Source organism: Schistocerca serialis, chromosome 7 (genome assembly GCF_023864345.2).
Source record: "Schistocerca serialis cubense isolate TAMUIC-IGC-003099 chromosome 7, iqSchSeri2.2, whole genome shotgun sequence".
Lineage (NCBI taxonomy): Eukaryota > Metazoa > Arthropoda > Insecta > Orthoptera > Acrididae > Schistocerca > Schistocerca serialis.
In genome coordinates this window covers 490,774,960-490,784,078 of record NC_064644.1, presented here as the reverse complement: position 1 = coordinate 490,784,078, position 9,119 = coordinate 490,774,960, and the positions used below count along the sequence as shown (strand labels likewise).

Here is a 9,119-nt window from a genome sequence, read left to right as displayed (position 1 = left end):
GACAAACACAGACTTTAACAGATCAGTGACAGTTTTATAACAGCTAAACAACTAGTCCTGACTTATGCCACCCACTGCATCTAAAGCATGGTCCACAGCACTGTTTTGTTGTCAGTCTTGCATGATCATGCCAGATTTGTCAAATAAAATTTTACATGTGGACAGAAGTTTAACAGTCTTGCATGAACAGAATGAAGTTTGAAAGACTGATTGGCTGGAGCTTTGTGTACATGCAAGTCTGTCAACAAGTCTGTGCATACAGAAGCACATCAGTATTATCACTCAAACCTAGCTCTGCTCCAGTCTACTATCTGTCCATGATAAGACCAAAATAAATGTACCACTGGAACCTGTAAACACATTTAATTGGCACCGCCAACCATGGAAGTGCGACATGAATATACCAATTGATTTGTTTCACCAGAAGGGAAAATCAAATGGTAATACAGATGTGTTTAAATTTTGGACCATTTTTTTTAACGTTACCATAAACATTTTGGTACACTGTATTGAATATTTGAGTGTACAATACGCAGGAGATGATCGAAATTTGCATACAACAGCCTCTGAAAGATTTTAATTTAAGTGAAGACCTCCAATTTTAGTTTATTGACAACGTTTCTTGATAACATGAATAGGTACTCCATTGTATCCATTTCTTCAACCTAATGTTTCTTTATTTCTGTTTCTTTATTGTAGTGTTTCATAACAAATTTTGTTCATTAATAATAATGCAACAAAGTTGGTGACTGCTCTGCTTTGTAAGCATGACACCGTAAACTTCCACTTGTCTATCTCACAACATGACTGTAGTGGAAACACTTCTGCAACTAGTACTTACAGCAAGTTCCTGAAATTAACTTGCTCCAATGGCTTCAAGAAGAAGACCTGAGTAAGTTTCTGTTCTAATATAAACACCTCAGAAAATGCTTGCAGTAGTTATTTGATAGTAGACACAAGCCTTTCAATGTGTACTATGCTTCCAGGGGCATCTTAACGTTGACAGCGCACCCTGCTGGTGCGTTGGCATTGTGGAGGACGGTGTTATAGTGGGGAACTGAGGAATTTTATGAAAAATTGTCACAAGATAGCTTCAAGATTCCGAAAGCAGAGAAAGTTTCAAATCGTAATCAAGTACCTCCCTATGCATTTGTTGGTGATGAAACCTTTGGACTGCAGTCTGATTTTCTTAAACTATATCCTAGAAGCAGCTTAAACCAAGACCCCTGAATTTTTAATCAAAAGCTTGTCAAGAGCTCAATGTGTCATTGAAAACACATTTGGAGAAATGGAATCTCGTTTTTGAACTTTACATACTGCCATTAACTTGGAAGTAAAAAATATTGAAATTGTAGTGATGGCTTGCTGTGTGTTGCACATTTTTTTTAAAGAAGACTTTGTTGTCAAAGCTGTTTATCACCTGAGATACTCGATGAAGGAAATAGTTCTGTATTAGGAGTGAGAGTTAACTCCAAAATTATGCATGATCTGCAACTTAGCAAACATGGCCTGGTTCTAAATGTACAGGAATTGTAAGGGACAACTGTAAAACATACTTCAACAATGAGGGATCAGTACCCTGGCTAGACAAAAATATCGTGTAATTTAAAATGTATGTGAAATGGTGCACTTCAAATGGGTGTTTACATGTCACATTGAAAAAATTTACTTATTTTGCTTTAAACATCCAGGCACTAACTAGGAAAAAAAGAAAAAAACGCTACAGAGATTAATTTTGTCTGCATTTCGTTACTAAATATGCCACATATTATTTTCATTTGCTGAAAATACTCGAGAGCCTCATTGTAACTTATGGGGACGTAGAACCACTGGCTCTACTCCCCAGTAATATTGCTGCCCTACCACAACAAGAACGACTGTAGCTCTGCCAGATCAGTTCTCTGTAGTACAGGCTCTATGCTACACGCATTGTGTTTATGCTGCAAGAATAAAAGTATTCATAATACGTGACCAGAATGTGAGTGATTATTTATCATCCTAATTACCCTCTACCTGCAGTGGTGACCCTGTTATTTTCTTTTAACCGCACTGTGAAAGACCAAGTTATACTCATGCTTGCATGCTGCCGATCACTATGGGATACAAACTTCATGCCACAAAGAATGCACCCCATGAGGGTGCTTCATCACCTGGCATCACTACAGACAATTTATTTGTGCATCTATTTTGTGTTCTCGCTGATTCCCAGATGATATAACCAGTGCAACTGTGGTTCTTGAATGGTCAACAGTGTTCCCATTGGTTAAACAACTGCCAAACCAGGGTGTCATTACCTCTTGCCAAACGGACGAACACACTAAATTGCGAATCAAAGACGATGTTAGCAGTGAAGGTGGTGAGACAAAGTCTGCCACTCCCTTAATTAACTATGCTACATCAACAGTGATCATACACAATGAACAATGGCTGCCTGCTGCCATCTCCACCCCCCCCCCCCCCCCCACCTAACCAGAGCTACTATTATATCGATCAGTGACAATGTTAATGAACTATACTGCACTCATTTTCATTCTAATGACCCAGCATGTATCAAACTTCCTTATGCAATGTATCAAATTATGGACACCTGCCAGAATACCGCAATTGTTGACAAACAATCCGCACTATATATGACGCCTTCCACAGCAGAGAACCAATATTTACAGGTTATTGTGGGCAAATCTGTCCTACAAGTGACCTTCCTGTGCCAGACCATATTTTTTCCATTGTCTATGCCTGAACTTTACGTTCCGTGCAATACCATATGTTATCCAGGTGAATCACATTTGGTACAGCAGTGCTGCAGCCCACGCCACGTCATAACGATGACGTCACATCCACAGTAGCTGTGCTATGCTCTGGGCCATGCCTGCCACATGCCATCACTCAACAAGCAGGCAAAACATGTCTACCTGCAACTGTGCAGGGTTTCCACACCTCATGAGCACATCATATCAATACGGTGAGCCTGATCACAACTACAACCAATGCATCATGGGAACACAAGGAGTACCTAAAACAGCTACCGTGTTGGGTGGCCTAGACTAATGCACCATATGCTATGATTGCCACCAAGCAGGACCTGTCCACCAGACCTTTGTTCCAACATCACAGTAGATAAATTGACTATTAGCATTGACAATTGCCATAAGTACAATGCTTTGAGTGTTTGTGTAATTAAAATAATACAATCCATTATGCTTTGGTGGTATGATTTTTACATGCACCCCATCAATTCCACCAAAGCAATGGGGAAACTGCCATTACATGTTGAAATCTTCAGCTGTGCCGGCCCATACTTTTTCAGTCTTTGGAAACTGAAAACAAAGGCAGACTGGACCAGTCAAACAATAGTGAAAGTTAAACAAATGTTTTATTTTGCTTCTGTTTTGTGGAACATAAAAAATAAACAGATTTGTTTTATTTTAATTAAGAGGAACAAGAATTGGCAATGAAGATGAATCACCAACAGATGTTGAATTTTGCCCTTATCTAGCATCAGGAGAAGGAAGAGTGGAACCTACAAGAAGAAGTGTATCAAGCTGTGACACAGCACTGTGCAGTGACCAATTTTCTGTCAACAAAAAGAGAAATTAGTTTAAAAGCAGTGGGCCAACTACAGATGAACTTAAACTAGCTGGTTAGAAATTGGAAGCTGTTCATTCTGATGATGAATTTGATATTTATGGGAAGTATATAGCACATAAATTATGTGATCTTAAAGGGAACCAACATGTTTTTGTGAGAAAGCTTACTAATTATGATATTTTTTAAGTTGAACTGAAAGCAATGACAAAAGGTTGTGCAGTTGTTAACTAACTATGGTGGTTCTTCCAGAGTGCAGAGTTTAATGCATCAGTTTTTTTCCTTATAATTATCAGTTTAATCTCCCCTGTAGCGCAATGAGCAATTCACAACCCAGTCACACTGTTCAGCCCATTACTAGTTCAAACAGTAATTTAATAAATATAGGCAATTCCTCAAGCTTACCAAGAATTTCTAACTACCTGGCACATTTCAGGAGTGGTACCTAAAATTATTCAGACCCTAATCTAACTATAAAATATTTCCTGAAAATTTTATTTTTTAATTTAATTTTTCAAGCAGTTAATGTTTACTTAAAATTTTTGCTTAAAATTGTAATCTGTTAATGTCATTCTATTTTTGTCTAAACTTCATTTATTTTCATTAAACTCTTTGCTTTCCAAAAGCAAAATATTTGTACCTTTCATTTACTTACCTTCAAATATTCCTTTTTCAGAACATCATATGTAGCTTCACAGGTTCCTGGTATGATGTGGCTCAAAGCTTGTTTTGAAATTATAGTTATATATTCCATGTCCTTGTAGTTCCTGCCAGTCGCTAAGAACCTTAGAACTGAGTCTCTCATGGTGGCTGATAGCTGCCCTCATAACACTGTCTCCTTTTTCCATTTCTGAGGTTACAAAAGATAACAGTTTACAGTCTGTTTCTATGTCCGTTTCTATGTCCATACGTAAGTAATTGTACCAGTCTTCTGTTCCCTGCCATAGTTCTCAGAGAAGATTCACATGGGAGATTGTCCCAATCTTGGGACCATCATGAGTGATGCAGACCTTCTCTTCTTGTTCAGTTTAAGAACACATAGTGCAATTGTCACCACTAGAAGTGTTTTCTCCATGATGATTTTGGAACAACTGAGCAAAAAACTCGGCTGAAGCTTGAACGGTGTAGCTGCATGATTTGTATCAGTCTTGTCATCAGTCTTGTAAGATCATGAAGACTGATGACAAAACATTATGTGTAGACCAAGCTTAAGTGATGTGTAATCTGCTGAATTGTTCTTCTGATTTGAAACTATGGATGGAGGTTATAAATTTTTTGCAATGTTCCTTTATTCATACATTCATTAACTACTTGGCCACCTGCAACAAATGTAGATGTAAAGTAATTTTTTCATTCTACATTTTTATTGAACTCTACAGTTCTGAATCAATACACTTTAATACATTGAGCTGACAAGGTCATGTGATGTGATATGTACATGTGCAGATGGCTGCAGTATCTTGTACAAAAAGTATAAAATTGAATTGAATGGAAAACTGAATTGCCAGAGCTGTCATTTGTACTCAAGTGACTCACGTAAAAAGTTTTCTGGTGTGATTATGGCCACAAAATGGGTATTAACAGACTTTAAACATGAAATTGTAGCCATAACTAGATACATGGGACATTCCATTTTGGAAGTCATTAGGGAATTCAATATTCCAAGATCCACAGTGTAAAAAGTGTGCCAGAAATGCCAAATTTCAGGCATTAGCTCTCACCACAGACAACACATAGCTGACAGCCTTCACTTAATGACAGAGTAGTGGAGTTTGCATAGAAATGTCAGTGCTAACAGACAAGCGACACTGCATCAAATAACTGCAGAAATCCAAGTGGGACTTAAGATGAATGTATCCATTCAGACAGAGTATTGAAATTTGGCATTAATGGGCTGGGGCAGTAGACGACTGATACAAATGCCTCGGCTAATAGCATGACATTGCCTGCAGGGCCTCTCCTGGGCTCATGAAAGTGTTGGTTGGTCCCTGAATAACTGGAAAATTGTGACCTGGTCAGGTGAGTCCTGATTTCAGTTGGTAAAAACTGATGGTAGTGTTTGCGGGTGGTGCAAACCCCATGGCGCTATGGGTTTAAGTTGTCAGCATTGCAGTGTGCATGCTGGTGATGGTCCCATAATGGTGTGTGCTTTGTTTACATGGAATGGACTAGATCCTCTGCTCCAGCTGAACAGATCATTGACTGGAAATTGTTATGTTCAGCTACATGGAGACCATTTGCAGCCATTCATGGACTTCATGTTCACACATAAGATGGAATTTTTATGGTTGACAATGCACTATTTCATGGGGCCGCAACGGTTTGTTTTGCCACCCAGATTGTATGACATGAATCCCATTGAACATTTAGGGACATAATCAAAAGGTCAATTCATGCACAAAATTCTGGACCAGCATGTCTTTCACAATTATCAATGACTATAGAGGCAGCATGGCTCAAAATTTCTGCAGGGGACTTCCAGCCACTTGAGTCCATGCCACATTGATGTGCTGCACTGCACCAGGTGATAGGAGGTGAGACATGCCACTAGGAGGTATCCCATGACTTTGGTCACCTCAGTGTGTAATGTTACTTTATTTACATGTATTTAAAATACTTATGACTGCACACTTGGTGCTACAGCAATAGCTTTGCTTTGAGTGGCTGCCACTTAAAGCAGCTATATCAGTTATCAATGTAGGGATTCAGTGCTACTTATTGGCTCCACTAATTGATTCTTTGTGTATTATAAAACAAATTGTAAAATGAGTTAAAGCCCACTTCTTCTTCTAATTCTTCCACTTTTTCAACTTCATATGATCTAATATTCAGTCATTCACAATTCATAATTGTTTATTTGTTAAGGTATGATATTTTCATGATACAACAAAAAATGTTATCTTATGTGTGTATTCCACTTTAGCAATCTGAACTGAATCTAAAAAATATAAAAAAAATTGAGCTTTACATCACCTCCTGTGATATACAAAATTAATTCAATAGCCTTCAGTTATTTTACTGAAAGCCTTAAACTCTTTTTACCATTAAATTTATGTTGTGTTCAGCTTCACACTATTATGTGGTGTTCTTTATTAATCACAAAATTCAATTATCTGATTGTTTATCACAACACAAACTAGAACCTGCATTCATTATCAAAGTTTGCTAAAATTATTATGAGAATTAACACTGTCATCACCAGATAGGACAGGTGAGTTGGGGTTCACTGTAACTGAATGTATTCTTTGCAAGTATTTTACTTGTGGTCTACTTTTAAGATTTTTATGTTTGCATCCAACCATTTTTATTTTCGGAGGCAGCAAGTAGTATTTGTCAAAAGACATTTTGTTCATAACAAAAAATTAACTATTACACTGATATTAAATACTATCATTGGATACAATGAGGAATGTTAACTGATCTCAGCACTTGGGCAACTGAGCAGCAGCCCACAGCATGAGCAACCTTGACAGTTTGTATGCTTGTTTCCATACAATTCTAGAACATGAACCAACAAAAGTTTGTAACATTTCAAATTCTTTCATAAGCTTCAAGTTACAAAGCCAAGATTAATGATCAAACCAATTAGCTTCTCATTAAGAACAATAAATAAGACATTCCTTCTTAAACTGAAAATTTTACTTTTAGAGAACTTATCTGTGGAGTTGTAGTTATAAAAAACAAAGTAACTGATTTCTTTTATTATAGAGCTGTAGTTCTTGCAATTCCCTTAACATTATAAAGGAGCAATAGTCTTTAAAAGTAAAATTGAGTATCTAATAGTTTAATACTCTCTATACTTGTCAAGAAAACTTCTAAATTCTGATACTTTTGTAAATGCAACATAGTCTTCCAGGTTGCAAGTACCAATTTGACTAGAACCTCCACTTGTGCTAACAATGCCCTGCACAAAATAAAGCTTACTTGAAGGTCCTAATGGATTGAGTTCATGTATGAAGGTGAGCCCTCCACCACTGTCTCCATTACACGCAGTTGTCCCTGTAAAACAGAAAAGATTCATTAACTTGTACACTACAAGACCATCAAGATCAAAATTTCCTTAACAAAATGTTCTGTTACACTACCTATCTCAGAACTTATGAAAACGATAGATTGTTACTCACCAAATAGAGGCTGCACTGACTGGCAGACAGGCATATTGAAAAAGGACTGCAAGATATTATTAGCTATTAGACTAAGTCCTTTCTCAGACGTAGACAAAACACACACACATTCACACATGCATAACACATGCCACAGCTATTGTCATCTCTGGGTGCCAAGTCCTGACTGCAACAGTGTCTCAGGTGAGCAGCAGTCTTTGCTGTGGTGGGTAGTAGGGGTACAGAAGAGAAATGTTGGTAAGTATGGGGAGCGAAAGCAGGTAGGGATTGTTGCCTGTGAAAATGTGCAGGGACATGCTGAGGACATGATGGTAAGCCATCAGGCAAAGCACTGGGTGGCTGCTCTTAGGAGAAATAGGGGAGACGAGAGAAGCAGAGAAGGGGAAAGGATTATGCAAGTGTGCTGGTGAGGTAGAAGGCATGTGTAGCACTGGGACTAATAAAGGTTAAGGCTAGAGGGGTTACAGGAATGGAGGATACTTTGTAGGGAGTGTTTCCAACCACATGATTTAGAAAACCTGTAGTTAGTGTGAAGAACCCAGATGGCATGGGCCATGAAGCAGCCACTGAAGTCAAGCACACAGTGCTCCAGAGCATGCTCGGTAACTGGATGGTCCAGCAGCCTCTCAGTCACTATTTGGCATGGCCTTTAGCATGGAAAAACAGCTTGTTGCTTAGAGACAATGTAAAATGTTGCTCAATAATTTCTGTTAAGTTGGTAGATCACATGGCTTCTTTCACAGGTGGGTAGGGTAGGAGATTTCTGTGGCAAGACTGGAGCTGGCAGTAATGAGAGGATGTAAAGGGCAAGTCTTTCATTTAGATCTACTAAATTGATATGAGGAAGGGGTTGGGAACAGGGATGATATAAGTGTTTACAAGGATACTGCAATACTTGGGCAGATGATGGAGCAACACTGTGGGAGGGATGGGGAGGATGGTGGAGAGATTATTTCTCATTTTAGTGCATGACAGGAGGTGGTGTTGCTCTAGTCTTTGATTGTATTAGGTTGACATAGATACAAGACCTACACACATCCTCCCACTACTCCAGTTCTGTCATGGGCACCTCCTACTGCATCAAAGCTGTGAAAGCAGTCATGTGCTCTACCAACTTAGCTGCACATACTACACTGATGTGACAACCAAAAAGCTCTCTGTCCAGATGAGTGGTCACTGGCAAACTGCAGTCAAGAGACAGGTGGATCACCAAGTTGTGAGCATGCTGTGCAACACAATGTGCTTTACTGCAGTGACTGCTTCACACACTGAGCCATCTGGATTCTTCCTCACAACAGCAGCTTTCTGAATTGTGTGGGTAGAAACTCTCCCTGTAATATATAAATACTTCATTCCTGAACTCCCCTGTCCTCAACCTTCACTAGTCCCTGTCTTACACCTGCCTCTATC

The 9,119-nt window shown here is 38.7% G+C and overlaps 1 protein-coding gene across 1 annotated transcript in view; it reads right to left on the bottom strand.

The window, feature by feature from the left end:
- Positions 1-6,420: 6,420 nt before the first annotated feature.
- The window catches only part of LOC126412178 (modular serine protease-like), a 328,117-nt gene continuing 325,418 nt past the window's right edge, over positions 6,421-9,119 (bottom strand). Inside the window, exon 12 of the mRNA XM_050081661.1 lies at positions 6,421-7,584. Coding sequence (XP_049937618.1) covers positions 7,370-7,584 — 215 coding nt within the window. The 3' untranslated portion in view covers positions 6,421-7,369. The remainder of the gene's footprint in view (positions 7,585-9,119) is intronic.